This window comes from Tripterygium wilfordii, chromosome 2 (genome assembly GCF_013401445.1).
Source record: "Tripterygium wilfordii isolate XIE 37 chromosome 2, ASM1340144v1, whole genome shotgun sequence".
Lineage (NCBI taxonomy): Eukaryota > Viridiplantae > Streptophyta > Magnoliopsida > Celastrales > Celastraceae > Tripterygium > Tripterygium wilfordii.
Genome location: NC_052233.1, coordinates 8,428,598 through 8,444,986, shown reverse-complemented (window position 1 = coordinate 8,444,986; position 16,389 = coordinate 8,428,598). Strand labels below are relative to the sequence as shown.

The 16,389-nt window shown below is 37.3% G+C and overlaps 2 protein-coding genes and 1 non-coding gene across 3 annotated transcripts; all 3 read right to left on the bottom strand.

Annotated features, from left to right (window-relative positions):
• Window positions 1-285: 285 nt before the first annotated feature.
• Window positions 286-367, bottom strand: TRNAS-GCU. The gene has a single exon. It is a non-coding gene; the product is annotated as a tRNA-Ser (tRNA).
• An 808-nt stretch (window positions 368-1,175) lies between these two features.
• LOC120014978 (BTB/POZ domain-containing protein At3g44820) lies at window positions 1,176-5,369 on the bottom strand. The gene is made up of 4 exons (XM_038867143.1): window positions 4,575-5,369; window positions 4,264-4,333; window positions 2,514-3,722; window positions 1,176-2,431 (listed from the first exon to the last, which is right to left on the bottom strand). Exons 1-4 carry the CDS (start codon window positions 4,622-4,624, stop codon window positions 1,862-1,864), a joined length of 1,899 nt encoding a protein of 632 aa, XP_038723071.1. The 5' UTR covers window positions 4,625-5,369; the 3' UTR covers window positions 1,176-1,861.
• A 2,360-nt stretch (window positions 5,370-7,729) lies between these two features.
• Window positions 7,730-11,999, bottom strand: LOC120005573 (UDP-D-apiose/UDP-D-xylose synthase 2-like). The gene is made up of 9 exons (XM_038855283.1): window positions 11,563-11,999; window positions 11,267-11,359; window positions 10,963-11,070; window positions 9,136-9,250; window positions 8,920-9,053; window positions 8,727-8,828; window positions 8,558-8,650; window positions 8,316-8,451; window positions 7,730-8,204 (listed from the first exon to the last, which is right to left on the bottom strand). The coding sequence occupies exons 1-9, from the start codon at window positions 11,830-11,832 to the stop codon at window positions 8,092-8,094; spliced, it is 1,164 nt and encodes a 387-aa protein (XP_038711211.1). The 5' UTR covers window positions 11,833-11,999; the 3' UTR covers window positions 7,730-8,091.
• Window positions 12,000-16,389: the final 4,390 nt, after the last annotated feature.

The following is a 16,389-nucleotide window of genomic DNA, read 5'->3' as shown; positions in this document are numbered from 1 at the left end:
TTTTATAATCACATAATAAGGAGGCTGGTAGGTTTTTTTGTTTGTGTTGGTGGTGATCGGAGTGTGAGTGAAACTAACAATAAACTTCTTTTATAATCACAAAACAAGGAGGTTGGTAGGTTTTTTGTTTGTTTTGGTGGTGATCGGAGTGCAAGTGAAACTAACAATGAACTTTTTTTATAATCACAGAACAAGGAGGTTGGTAGGTTTTTTGTTTGTGTTGGTGGTGATCGGAGTGCTAGTGAAACTGAGTTGTGAATGGAAAAAAAAAAAAAAAAAAATTTGCGTCGCCTGAGAGATTCGAACTCTCGCGGGGAAACCCCATGTACTTAGCAGGCACACGCCTTAACCACTCGGCCAAAGCGACTTGTTAAGTTATGGTGGAAATATAAATACATAAATGTTAATTTTGGTAGATCGCTTCTCGTTCTGCTATAGCTTTCATGCAAGTTATCGAAGGACATCTGTATACACCAATTGAAGAGACTCAATTTCTCAAGAAAAAGGGGTCGTTTCCAATTTGGTTTAATTAGATTGCATCCAGTGTGGAAGCCCGGGACCTGCTGTAAACTGTAATTTTATTACAGCAGGCCCCATTGTAATTTTTTTTTGGTATTAAAAATTTTTATTTTTATTTTTAAAAATCATAAATATGTAGTGTTCATGGCAACGTACACAACAACGATATATTTTTTGTTAGAAACGAAAATCAAATTCAACATGAAAAAGACACGACAATTCTAGACCTTCGGATATAAACTCAAAATATTCAATGTTTTGATCACGATGAATTTGATTTTTGTTTCAAAAAAAAAAAATACCGTTGGATTCGTTATGAAAAATACTACATATTTATGATTTTTAAAAATAAAAATAAAATTTTTTATTACCTATAAAATGCATTACAGCGGGACCTACTGTAATTTTATTACAGCAGGTCCCGGGCACCCATCCAGTGTCCCATATCAGAGACCATCCATCAGTTATTTTAACTCGTTACAAAAGTATTAACACTGACACAGGCCCTGGAAACAAAACTAGAGAAGAAAGCAATCAGATGGGATAACTTGGATGGATCAGCATACTCGAAAAGCCTGCTCTACTACATTAGTATGCATTCCTACATGTCAATCCACTGATCATGTTGGCACCCAGTTCCCAGACTTTTGAAGGAAAGGCTATCTTCCTCCTTCAATTTTAAATCAATTTGAAGGGTTGTCTGTATATGTAAAAATATATAAATATAAACAACTCTCGTACACAAGATTCCCATAATGGACGGGGTCGGAGACCGACAGAATGTATGCAAACCGTACTCTCACATAATATGTGAAGATGCTGATTTCAATAACTGAATGTGTGAACTCTAGATTGCATCCTCTGCAACTCTAGCACTGGACTGCATACTCTCCTGAAATTCAGAGAGTTGTATGTGTATGTATATGTATAGCCCGAAAAAAGGAGAAAACAAAAACCACATTTCAAACGTTCTTTGATAAGCACACCATGTAAAATACTTGAAGGGTAGCACCACTGCATGATATAAAGTCCTGTAAGTCCAAATCGGGATGAGTTCAGTCGTAGCGTTGTACATCTTCAGTGGGATCACTTCGAACACTTACAATCCTTGAAAACCCCCTCTCTTTAAGACGGTTCAGAAATTCCCTCCAATCAGAGGAAAAAACGCCAAGACAAATTCACTCAAGATAGAAACTGTGATCCTCTTTAGTCAATGCCGAACCGGTTTTGTACACAAAACTGTCACCTTCCTTTGTACTGCCTTCAAAGTTCAGATAACTGAATGAGTATCCACCCTCTCTTCTATAAACAAAAAGTAGGGCTTAAGATTCTTCATGTTACATCAAAAAAAGGAGAAACTTTTCCGATGCCTAGAGTGCACGGAGGGGTGTGCTTGCTCGACTGATGCTCTTGGAGTAGGTCCAGTGTTTTCAATATCACGTGCTTGCACATCTGAGGATCGTGAAAGAAGCTTGCATCCAATCTTCCTGGCAACCAGGCGAGGTGAACTGAGGGAACTGTGTGATTTGGTCACCCGTTTCATTTCTTGTTTTATTTTGCAAAATTCTTCCTCAAGCTCTCCAACTCTAGACCTCATTCTTTCCATATCCACCTTTAACACTTGATTTTCACGCACAACAGTCACCCACCCATCTCTCTGCACAATGGAGCCAGCCATGTCACTAGGGACTGCCATTGGACCTGTAGGGGCACTCTCATTTTCCAAGATATGGAGGCAGCCGGCTAAAGCAGTTCTCAACTGCATCTGCTCGCAAAACAGGACTAGAAGAACAACTCTAAGAGGCAGCCTTTCATTTTGGGAAGCATGAGCACATGCATCAATGGAGAGTTTTTGGCAGTCAATGACATTACAAAGTTCCTCCTTCTCGTTCTCAGATAGCCAAGGATGTGCCTACATGATTAGAATAGCAATTACAAACATCCCAAAACAACAAAGATATGTCTACATCAATAGTTGGTTCAGTCAATCTTACCTTGAAATATATATCCAGCGCTCTGTACAGCCCATCATGCAACTGTCTTGATGATTCAGGAAGGGACTCTGCAAGTGATCTTATCTTTCCTGGTTTCAAGTTTACATCGGAAGCAACCTCTGCAATGTAGTTATCTACCAATCTTGCAACTTTTTTCAATGGTTCAGATGATGGTGACATCTCTAAGTTCGGTGAAGATGGTGAAAATGATTGTATCCTTGACACTGAGGATGTAAAATGATGTATGATCCTCTCAATATAGTCAATGTTGTATAAAGTATCAGAGTCCGAATAATTTGGAATGAGAAGACCATCTAAGGTTGCCAGATCCAATTGTATTCCAATTCTTCTCTCTAGAGAATCAGTGCATGTTTGACTAACACCCAATATCAATGCAACGCGAAGAAGTCCCAGTAGGAAACGACAGGAGGACTTTCCTTTCTTTTCCGGAATAAGTTTCACTATGGTTTCTAACAAAAACCTTTGATCAACGACTGCGGGGGTCAAGCTGAAACTGGCAACAGTCCTGTTTTTGCTACTCGGTACACTCTGCCATCGGCTTAGACCAGGTAGGTACTTTCTGGAATAGTACATTATTGCACCAGAAAGATTTTCAGGCCTTATACCTCTTTCTTCCATTTTCTTGATAAGTCTTTCAAACATACCTACACTGAGATATGAAATGTCTTCAAACCACCAATCAGATTCTGCACTGTGAATTCTAGCCCCCGTGTTTATTCCGTTCCACAGGATGCTTCCACCAGGGCTCTGTAAGCTACCATACATCATCATGGGCCATCCAAATAAACTAGGATCTGTACAAACCATCATGGATAAGGAACTCAAACATTTGCTTATTATCTGGAGCTTTTCAGCCCTCGGTAAGACACCTTCAGAACTTTGAAGAGCCAATATACAGTCCTTCCAGTTGCGAAGGACATGCTTGTGGAAGAAACTCTCAGCTCTAGAGAGTAAGTTATCTTCTCCATACTCATCTGTCATCTCTAGGTAGTCTGAAGCACAATACACCATCACAATATTTCGTGGTGTCAATTCCACTCTTACGCCATAGCAAAATTTCACTGGGATCAAGAATGTATCAGGGCCACCGGGGAATTCTGCAAGAGCAGTGGTGGAAATCTTTGAATGGATACTTTGGGATTCTTCCAGTATTTGTGCGATCTTCCCACATTTTGAGATAAGTGGAAACTGCAGAATCAAGTGGAGCGGTAATAATTATTCAAGATTAGAGTCTAGAAGAATCTATAATATTTTCCATAACATAATAAATTTATTGTAAATTCAACACAATAAGCTTGTTCTCTCTCTTTTTTTCTTTTAACTGTCACTATACAGCATGAGGATTCGGATAGACGGATACCACCTTCAAGAATCTAAGTACAAAGAGATTTGTACAGCATCAGACTAAACTTGGGCATTTACAATAAAATCATGCTGCTTTCTCCCTATAACTTCCAAGTACAAAACATACCTCATCTGTACAGATGAGAAATTCAAATACCAAAATATGTTCATATCAGTACAAGTGTAGGGACATTCATATTCTCAGAAATTGATTGACATCAAAGCACGGGCAACTGTTTGAGGGAAATATTAGATTGGAAATTATAAGGTTCTTGATATAATATACAGGAAGCACATAGGAGAGAAACATGCATACAAATAAAAGTAAAGGATGATCATTTATCTCAACTAGGCAAAACCTACATATGACCATAAATCAGCTGACCTTGTGTAGATGGAAATTGTCACCTTCAACCGCGATAGTCAAATCGCTTGGCAACCCAGCATTGCAGAACCTTCCATATTCATAGAAAATCATGAGAACAAGAGAACGGATTTAGTGAAATCAACCAAGATATCGCCAATAAAGCTTAAATGGAGTCTGAAATTCTTTCAAATTACACAGTACGAACAAAAACCCCATATATTTTGCGGCCATAAAAGTGAAATTCACTTGTTATTCAGTAATACCCATCACCCGAAAAGAGAAAAAAATACAGGAATTCTTAGGAGATATGGTTGTCGGAGATTCCATACCAGTCATTGCCCTCCCTGTAGAACCCAGAAACCTTTCCTGCTGGGGCCATGACTGAGCTAACAACGCACCTGATTTCTCTCTAACAAACACCAACTCCAATTGGGTATAGATAATATACCTTTCAAAAGAAGCAAAGAACTTCTAGACTTTGTTGAGAAAAAAGTACAATTGAGAATTATTTACTTATCCATCACGACCAAAAAGGGAAAAGAAAGAGGCAAAAACAGAGCTCAAACCGGAGTCTTGTCCCAGACACCCAGTAAGCACAATTTTGCCGTGTGGACAACAGAGGAAATCCATGTGTGTCTCAATCAAAAGCCGAACTCGATGCCCAAAAACAACAAACGCAAACAGCATGTACCACATAATAAATAATTAAACTCCAAACCAAAAGCGAAAGAATATCGGAATCGAAAAGAACTGGGAGGGAAAAGAGGGCACGGATCGCGACATAAAAACCGGCGAAGTTAAAAAATTAAGTGAAAAAACTAAGAATGCAGGAAATATTGGGTGAAAGATTCAATGATCCTAATTTTTTTAAACTCTTTTTGGAAGCCTGGCCGGCTAACCGAGGGAGCAGAGGGACAAGGGTAATGATAGAAGAGGAACGGTGAGTGAGGCATTGTCTTGCGCTTTTTGTCGAACAGGTTGCCTGCAATGATGATGAACAACGCGCGCGCTTCTAATTCGCGAGAACGAGAGAGACCATAGAGTATAGTTGGTCTTCGTCTTCGGCACTGTGACATAGGATAGTGGAACCCACGGTGGCACATTCCTGGTGCGCATTGCCTCCTACGATTTCTTTATTATGTTATTCCCCTACTCACTAAAACGGATCAATTTAAGACAAGAAGTCCGTTATAACTCTTGGAAATTACTATTTCAACCTCTATTTCTGTTTGATACCCGATTGATTAGTTGAAGTGATAAAATGATGTGTATCATCCTAATGAGCATGAGCATCGTTCGAATCCCCCTCTCATTAAAAAAAGAAGATCCACATATCAAGTTCACTAATAATAAATGGTTGTAATTTGCTTTGAGTCTAGACAAATGAGACAAAGCTGGTTGGACAAACTCCTATAAATATAAACCAAATTAACCATTGTTCTCTAAGCCTTATGTTCCAATTATTGGATTTAAGTTACACGAATCCATATTAGTACAGTTGCCTCAGCTTCTTTTTCTTTCTCTAGGAAAAAAAAAGACTTTTTCTAACATATGTTGTTACTGAATGCTGATAAAAATTGCCCAAATTCCAGTAACAAAATCAAGTAATTGAAATACTAATTTAATTATTATTACATTACTTCGATATCATTTTACATATTTTATTTTTCTCTCTTCTTTGGATCAATTTTTGCATCCAATAATGTGGATCACCATTTTGCATATTCCATTTGACCCACCCCCCCCCCCCTACGCTCCCCTTGCCCAATATGGGCCTTACCTATATATAAAAAAAGCATGCAACTGAGTTGGTAACACTTGAACTGTTGCATGTATGTGCAATGATGCATATCAGGATTTAGGAGTCAGCATCACAAAAGAACTAATGGACATATGGGTAGGTCCTTGGGAAGTAATCACGTACCCAAATCAGGTTATTTATTTGCTATATGAGTGTAGTGGGTGTGCACTATCATTATTTGCTTGGTTGTCCTAAATAATTAAATCATACTTCACCTATATATATATATATATAGGTGACGAGTCCTTGTAAAATTAAAATCGGAATGACCAATTGCAGTGAATTACGATTGATATGAGGTTCTTGTGGATTCAAATAAAGCCATATCTCTGCCTATCTATTTTGTATCACCTTAATAAACTATAAGTATAATACCAGAAAAATGAGTCCCTCTTAGTCTTTGATGTTCAACGAAAGAAAGCAGCGACGATGCAACAGTAGTTACATGTTTAAATCTATGGAAGTAATCAAGTAAACAAGGGGCCCGTCAAGTGCTGGTGCTTGGCGAAGAATTATTTTCTTGTTCAATCTTTGACGTAGTCAATGTGAGACGACGAATCATTTGATTATATTGCAATTTAAAGTTTAAGCAACCTTTTTCGTTTCTTTTCGGACTAGTACTGACTGAGAAACGAAGAAAGCTCACAGGCCCCACCTGCTGCACCAACCTCTCTCAATCTCGCTCCTTTTAAAGCCATGATGAACATGATATTATTATTGGCAAGTCATGGAACTGTAGAACTAAGAAGCGCCTGCAAATGGGGTAGTAGCCAAGTTGGCGAGATTTGCTTCTTTTCAAGGGAGTTGCGGGTTTGAGATTTTATAAAATGTAAGTTTTGTTCATACTTCACGCCTCAACAAACATTTGTGGGCGAAAGGCTCATTGTCAATTAGTACCTAATCTGATAGAATTATGGTGACAGACTTGTCTTTGGACAGTAGATATGGTTCAAACTAAACATTTCACAGCGGATGAGTACTACTATGGCCACATGCGAGGAGAATTAATTAGGCTGATGGCTCCTGTCCATTTTTTTTGCTAAAAAAACGAAGCTGCTCCTGCCAGTATCATTCTCTGAACCGACGCGGTAAACCCGTGATTCAGCATTCTATGGACCGCTTCAAAATTAAAAGCAACCAAGCAAACAAAGTGGTTGATCGTGACCATGGATCAGACTCAGCACATGCCCATAACATAGTCAACACCTGAAAGTAGATTTAATAAATCGTGATTGGGGCTGCAAATTTTGGTGCAACGCAGTATTGACTAAGCCCAAAAATATATTTGATTCATTGGGAAAAAATTTATACTATTTGATTGACATTTTGTTCTAAATACAGTGGATTTCACTAGAACTTATTTAATTTTGAAGAATTTAATGATTTGAAATCCATGTTATGCAAACACACTGGATCTTAACCGAATCATAACAAATAGAATAAATGGACCATTTAACGTTAAGGAGCCATAGCCACCGCCCACCGGTTGAGACTGCTGCTCTTTGAACCGAAGTTACAATAATCATGCACAAGCTAAAAGCCACACCATAACACTAGAGATCCATATCAATAGCTCACCGCATTATTTACTTTGCATTAAGACGAGAAAGAGACATTCCGCACACCTGAATTTCATACTACCAAAAATTATTATCCTTTAACTATTCAAGTCACAGCCGCTAATACTCTTCATGTAACAAGATTTAGAATTAATAACAAATAACATAATTTAAGAAAAACAAGACCATGAGGGACGAACAAATTGATACAACATATCCCAGGCGGGGGATGCATAAGTGATGAAGGACAAGCCCCAACAACCTGAAGAACTTCCATCTATAATGGTCTCGGCATGTCAGAGCTCAAGCTCTAGCCACAAGGTACAGAAACAAGATATGGTGACACCAGCAGGAAAAAAATGTAGCGTATAAGGGAGTCAACCACAAAGATTATATTTAAGATTTAAAAATTATAACCTCCGCAGCCCATAAACAGCTCATATAAGAATTTCATTTCCTTTACTGCCAACAAAACATCATCTTTTCTCAGCTCGAAGTTGGTTTTGCCACAGCCTTCTTAACCGCCTCTGCATATGTTCTGTGTTGATAGGTGAGGGTTGATTCAAGTAAATCCCAGAGTGATGTCTTAGGATTCCAACCTAGCACACGTAAAGGCAGCACCCGTATTCAAAAGGATATCAATAATATCTATGGATCTGCTGCAAAAAATTGAATTGAAAAAGATAGATGCCGGGGTAGAAACACTCTACCAAGTTGTCTGTTGATAATGGTCATGTCTGGAATTCTCTTGTCGCTATCATCATATCCCTCACCATAAAATTCTCTGGAGCTTACATCAACAGTTGGTATTTCCAGAGCAGATTCTCCACTCACATTAGCATAAACCTGTAGAACAAAAGAATATTTACTTCCAAACCAAAAAAATGTCATACCAAGACCTAAAAACAATCGACAGAAACAGAAGAAAAACATGTTAGAAAGCAATGTCCACCTCCGTCATCATTTCAGCAAGCTGCCTAACAGTAACTTCGTTGTGAGGGTTGCCCACATTAAATATATGACCATTAGCCCTGGCAGGATTTTCCTGTACAATAAGTAAGCAATATTAGCTTATTCTTTCCTATTAAAATGTGATGAGAGAAGAGGAAGAGAGCACACACAATCATCAACAACACAGCCTCAATAGCATCCTTTATGTATACAAAAGTTCTCTGGGATTGGCCACCGTCCACAAGCTTGAGTGGTTCTCGGCGTAGCAGATTCTGAGATGAGTAAAACCAAGAGACAAATTATAACCAAACCCAGGAGCAAATGCAGGTATGTATCTTCCGATGACAAAGATTTTAGACTAACATTACTAAAGCAAGCTAGAACCCTGGGAACACCCTCATTCGGACCGTCAATGCCAGGGATGAAATCCATCCTGGGACCAATCCAGTTGAATGGTCTCACAATTGTGAACTCGAGGCCATTCTCCGCACCCTCAGCTACAGAGGACAAATGAGGAAGTCAGGAAACAATACCCAACCATTCTCAAAACCAGTCAGATAAATGGAAAATTTTGCTGACCATAAATCAGCCTCTCAATCAACTGCTTTGCACATGCATAGGACCACCTCTGTTTTTCTATGGAACCAAAAATGCAGGGGGAAACATCTTCTTTAAGGGCGTAGTAAGCAGGATCCTACACAATGTAACACAAACAAGCACTTAACAACTTCCAACAATAGAGAATAAAGTCAAATAAAAACTGAGTAAGGCAAATTCTAAGGAAAATCTAGAAGTATCTGATGATGAAAAGGTAATCAAGATTGCAACAGGGCAGAATGACAAGATTTTATCATTGTCAATAGCCACAGTTAATATCAGATACATGTATTAAGATGCCACTTGACTTAGTGCAATTACTATTCCAGCCTGGCAATATAAAGCAACTTAGTAACTTCAGTCATTCATCCTATGTGGGACAGGGAAATGTTTAAATGCCCAAAGTTAGGCATGTAACGATAATTCCCATTTGATACTAACAACAAAAATCAAAACGCTGCAAAAGAATAACATCTCTCATATTCAAACATTTTTGCCAAGTGAAACAACTCTAGAGCATTCATTTCTGAAAAATATATGCTACACAAAACAAAGTTTAGGATTGCAAACTGGGCCAACTATGTGATTGCAATGTCAATCCTAATGCAGGAGAAAAAAAAAAAGGCTCCATAATAACACTACCCTAAAATGGCAGTGAATAGATCCAAAGAACAAATCAATAGTAAACAAATTGCTTATACTTCTTTTCAGATGTTCTTTCAATTCGCTTAGTTTCCATCACAAACAAAACCATGAATGATGCCTTTATAACTACCCCAAAGGCCCAAACTATAGTAACCACTAACCACAACCACAGCCAGCTGCTAGTTAGTAAAGAGTTGGTACTTAACATGAATCCGTTCAGGCATCATAATAAATAGACACCACATGAACAATCCAAAACTGCATTAAGCACTCTATTAAGGAAGTTTTACCAACAGAATCAACAACATTTTACACGACTCAAAATCACTTTTACTTAATTACATGGTGATTTAAACTTTAGATAATAAATTCTTGAATGCAAAAGCAAAAGCTGCAATAAACAATGAGCAATACACCAAACCCAGTTACAGTGGACTTTGAACTGACACATATTCATTAATACAGTCAGGCCAAAACAGGCATTTAATATACGTGAAAATAGTATAAAAATGGTATCTTACAAGCTAACTTAACTACGAGATGTCAAAAGCTAACATCATTTTGACTCCAAGAAGAGAGCACGGAGACCACTATTTTGAATTTCCGAAATTCCAGAATCAACTACGATCAACGACCACACCCTCATCACAACAAAAGCCTTATTACAAAACATTTTGCAGTTGACTATATGAATCATAAGGAAAACACAGTTGAATGCTAACACATAAGTTCTTCTCCGCCTTTATTTCCGGTGGAAAGATACCTTCTCTGCCAATCTTAAATAATGCTCATGCCATACCAATGAAATCTAAGATAGTGCATTTACATGAATACCACCAAAGACATGATGGCACCAATACCAATAACAGCAGTTTTTTTAGAGCACAAAGATGTTACTCATGCAAAATAATAACAAGCCAAACATAAAGGAGGCCAGTTGGACCATATAATGAATTTGAGACTGAAGAAGAACAATGGTCATAGGTCCCTCATGAATACATGACAAATAACAAGATATGCACATCAACGGCATACATGGAATTTATTATTCCAAACAATCAAGGTAGCACTGATCTGAATACTTCCTATAATAAACATATGTCAGCTGGAAAATAAAAAAGAGAACCGAGTAAATAAAATAGAAACGAGAAAGCAATGGCTTACCTGACGCAGTGGACTATCTTTGGGGAGAAAGCTACCAATGGTTTTTCCATACACTTCGCAAGTAGAAAAGTGAATCAGACGCTTACCGTTCTCCGAACAGTACTTGACCTAAACGAAACGAATTTTTGTTTTAAAAAATACTGTCCATCCACATCAAAACAGGAATCAACTACAAGTGATTTCAACGATAACAGCCTACATGTATCTTTTCAAATGCCCTTGAAAGCGACGATAAAGTGATAAACAACAAAAAAAGAAGAAGAGGAAACAATAAAATAGGCTTTCAAAATCAAAGAAAACATACCACTGGAAGCGCATCAATGAAATTACTGTAAATTGTGTCCAGCGGACGTGTATTGTAATCTGCCGGTGTACAGATCGCTGCCAGGTTTATAATCTACACCATAAATGCACCAAATTAGAACAGAGTTCATCAATAACAATAAAAGATAGGACAAAGCAACTTAGATGAAAATGTACATAGAAATAGAAACAGCAAGAATCGCAAGAGCATAAGAGCAATGCATAGCAGAATCTAGATATGCAAGCATCAAATACAAAAATAATTCAGAATAGACGTTAAGATAGAGGAATCGATACCAGATCTGACATCTTGATGAGGCCTTCAAGGCGGGAATCGTGCTTGATGTTTATCCGGTGGAATTGGATACGATCACCCCAAGGGAGGGACTCCGGGTCGAGGAGGTGCTTGATCTTGTCGTTATAGACATCAAGAGCAAGGATCTTGTGAGGCGTCTCATTCAGAATCTTCTCGCACAAGTGCGACCCTATGAACCCTCCGGCACCGATCATGCATATCGTCATCGGCTTTATTGGCCTCCCGTCCAGATCGAACCTCTCAGTCGCCATTGTGCTCTCGCTGTTGCTTTCCCTTGAAGAATTGAAACGGAAAACGAAAACTGAAAATGCTTAGCAAAGGCCCGTTTAATAATGTGTCGAGAATCGATACAGAGGAAAGCGAGAGTGACAACAGATTTTTGGGTGGGAAGGGGAAGGCGGTGGTATATTTAGAGCGAGGGAAGAAGAGGTTTTAATAAGTTCATTAAGATTGCGGGTAAAATATACTCTCGCGAGTATAAGTATAATTCGTACTCCCCTTACCAAGACGCCATGTGTAATTTTATTTTAATTTTATATCATGCTCCGTGGAGCATTGGATCGTGTTATGACAGAAGTACTTTAAGATTGGATCTTGTAATTTTGATGGTTGTTAGGAGCGATTATTATATTTTAAAAATAATGAGACATCGTCAACAAATTAACCATGATATAATGCAAATCAATAGTAATCTACTAAATTGGACTTTCGCCAATTTACTCCATACTACTAATCCTTCATAAAATAACCTTTATATATTCAAACAACAACAAATAACTCTATTATTTTCAAGCTTTGACGAAGAATATGGGGTTTTTTTTTTATTATAGTTATTGTTATTTTATATACGTTAAATCTCGTTTTAGTAACGTTAAACATAATGGAGTTTTCCATGGATGAAGATGAGCGAGAGGCATGAATGATCCAGGGAGTATAAAGATGGAAATGGTGGTCATATTCGTGTGTAAATAGTAAACTAATCATGTGAGTGGTTTGTCCTCAATGAGCATCTTTGATGCTCACTCAGGTTTTTTTTTTGTTAGTTATTTCGTGTTATTCCTAAATGAAGAAAACATTATGCAATCGTTGCACGCGCTTTCCTCATCATCAAGTGTTTTTTTCTTTGCTAGTCGGGAATCAAAGCGGTGTACTTTTTCTCATGGTGCTTATGTATTTTTTGCACGAAAATTTCAAAAAAATTGATAGATTTTTGTAGAGAGTGTTGATACTTTAATATTTGGATCGCTCTATAATTTTTAGGTACCTAATTAATCACAAGGTATTGATGCAGAGAGTTGAAATTGGATTTATCAGTTGGAAGGATTCATCTTCATCCAATCTGACCATCCCGAATAATTTATGGCGTTGAGAAGTTTTTTTAATGAGGAAATTGCATCATGTAAATAATTAAACCTAATTATGATTCGTTTGTGCATTCAATATAATAGCTATAGAATCAATTTATATTAATGTATTTAATTATATTTAAATAGGTGAGCTACATTTATACATGGAGCATGCTCACGCTTAATTTACTGGACATGACCAATTAACCATACTTAAGCGAGTAATCAGACTTTGCAATATCACCGACACCGGCCAAGCACGCGCACACAACGCGTGATGAATTATCAGCTGAAGCTTACCACAGAGCCACAGAGGCACAGAGCACAGAGCCTGTCTTTTTCGAGTTATTGATTACTCTCTTATTTTTCTTTGTCAGTTTGTGTATTTTGTAAGTACCAACAAAAAAAGACTCTGCTGACTGCTGAGCTGTGCACGCAACTGCTGGATTTAGAATTGGGCCCAAAACTCGCAGAGAAGGAAAAGATATATGTTTGACTTGAGATCGGTAGTGGGTTTTCCCGGCAACTAGCATATGCTATTGGGATTCTATTGAACGGGCCAGGCTTGCTGGGCTGGAACAGTAACTACTACTACTGAAGATTCTGTTCACTTGGAGATAGGTCCATTTCAATTGAATCTAGAAACCGCTATTCGCACAAGAATATTGACTCACTGTGCACACAATTTTTTAGAAATTTAAGGTTTTGTTTGGTATCATTTTTGTTTCTTATTTTTTGTTTTAGTTTTTAAAAAATAAAATATAAAAACAAAAAAATATTGTTTGTTTGTATTTTCTGTTTTGATTTTTATGAAAACCAAAAACAGGTTTTTAAAATTTTTGAAAATAAGAAAAAATGTTTCTAAAAGTTTTGAAAACAGAACTAGTTACACTTATTATAGATTGCACTTTCTTTAAGATTTCAGATTGCAAATTGCATAGAGATATGAAGACAATGATCAAATATACTTTGGGTTATTGTTTTATTTCTTATCTTTTTTTCTTTCTGCTGATGTTTTCAATGGTGAAACACGGCAAATACTGCAGTTATAAAAAACATAGGTGGTGTGGATATATTCCATTATTATGAAAATAAAAGTATAAACATACTCTTTTTTTCAGTTTTAAGTGTCAAACCAAACAAGTTTCAATTTTATATTTTCATTTTATGTTTTATGTTTTAGTTTTTTATTTTTATTTTCAAAATTTTTGGAAGTGATAGCAAACACAACCTAAGTTTACCAAAAAATTCATTCATCCAAATGGGTTGATTTCGGTACGGGAGAGGGAAAGAGAAACAAAAGGCCAAATAAATTTTTTAGGGTAGGGAAGGATAGTTTAATATATTTAATGAATTAATATGTATGAAAGGTTTTTTTTTAAGAAATGTGTATTAAAAAATAATTAGGATGTATTAAGTAGTTTGTGTGCATTGAGACGAAACTCGGATGCAAATTGCAGTTCCCTTGAATCTTTTTGAATGATTGACCTTAATTGGGCGTGATTGTTTTGGACCAAATTTGTTCACGGCGGCCCTAGGAAGGCCTACGAAAATAAAATGTTGTCAATAATCGATGGAAGCAGCATGTACAAAATAAAATGTGTAGAAGCTACAAGCAACCAACTGTAGTAATAGCACAGTTCATTCTATAATGCATGTGAGCCAGGGTAGAGGCATTTGACATGATCCACATTAATCGGACATATATTTTAGAAAGAAGAAAAGAAAAGAAAAGGCTTCCAATGTTCTCGAATCCCTGGATTATAATCTCACAAGCAATTAGACAAATACAGCTTGGCGTAGCTTTCAACAACAGCTAGCCATTTCAGCCCATAACCTTGATTTGCACTATACATCTAGGTTCAGTCTTTCTTTTTTCTCTCAATTTCATCATTTCCTGTTCTTGTTGGAAGATTGGCCTCATTTTTTTTTTTTCTGCTCTTTAAGAGGAATATTATATTGATGAATTGTTCTTGTGTTCTGCAATTAATGGTCATACTCCTCTGTGTCTTTCAATGACTGGCAGCTTTGACAACTCTTTGGTTAGCATGATAGAGGCTTATGGCAAGGCAGAGTGAGGACTAACAGTAAGTTGAAATGCAACATTTTGAGGCTTGTTGGATAACTATATTGATCGTCATAACCGCCAGAAAATCCTGGGAAATAACAAAAAGCTAACATGGGTGTGAAGTGTATAAAAAATAAGAATCGACTCTGAGGAATAAACTGCTGAAAATTGTCATCGTGTTACCATTAATTTATTTTTCTCAAATCTGCAATTCTTGATTCCTGTATTCTAGTTGTAATAACAGTGATAATGAAGCAGTGGCAAGTTTGGATTTGTTATGCAATATGTAGTTTGCCAATAAATAATTATTGACTTTGTATACAGTCCATCAGTTTCTTGCATTATTGGAAAAGCTTATATACAACCACTTGGATAATAGTTTAAGGCCCAGGCGTCAAACCTCATCGATTCGGAAGATCAAGAGTTTGATTCTCACTGGAAATAATATATTTGTGGTAATACATTGAGTTTTTGCCTAGTTTATCATGTGGTCAGGAAAAAACTTCTAAAATTTTTAACATAAATTGGGGAAGAAATTGATGACCACTAATCTGTTATGTATTCCGTTTTTGGGTTGGGCTGAGTCGAACTTCTAAAATTTTTAATATAAATTGGGGAAGAAATTGATGACCACTAATTTGTTATGAAATTAGTCTTTGGGTTGGGCCGAGTCGCGTGTTTGAAACCAAGTTCAAGCACATTGATGAATATTCGTCACACGAAATGGGGTCAAAGTTTAGCATCACAAGTTTGGGCACAACTCTCTATTGAAAATTCAGATTGACAATAGGAGGTTTGTCCTCTCCTATAAACTAGACTCCAAATTCATCATCTTCCAATGTAGGATTCTCATCACACATTCAGAACTTCACGTTAATGGTCCAGCCAACTTATTTGGGCTGGGCCCATTCCGGGTCATAAATCAATTTCAAGCCTCAGCCCGAACTTCACGACTTCACGTTTATCCTCACGTAAACATATTTGGGCTGGGCCGCATCAGGGTTTTAAAATCTATTTCAAGCCCAGACATAACTTCCTTGATAAGCTTCATACTGAAGTGAAAATCTGTGAAATGGCTGCTAAGCTATACTTGAAGTACGTGGAGGAGAAAGGCGATGACAGTGAGAGGAGATCTGCAACAGAAATAAATGACGAGGCACGCAATACAACATAGAAAGATCATTTATTCAGGTGTAAATTCCAGGGCTACAGCACCGTTGACCTCTGATTTTTGGTAAAAACGATGAACCATGTTTGCTGTCTTAGAAGCAAGCAAGCCAGGACAGCACAAATTATACCTCAGTAAGACACGCCACTTGATTTTAGTTGGAACCACGGCCATTTAGTTTATCTTTCCCAAATTTGCAATTGTATTGTATGTTACTGTTAACTGG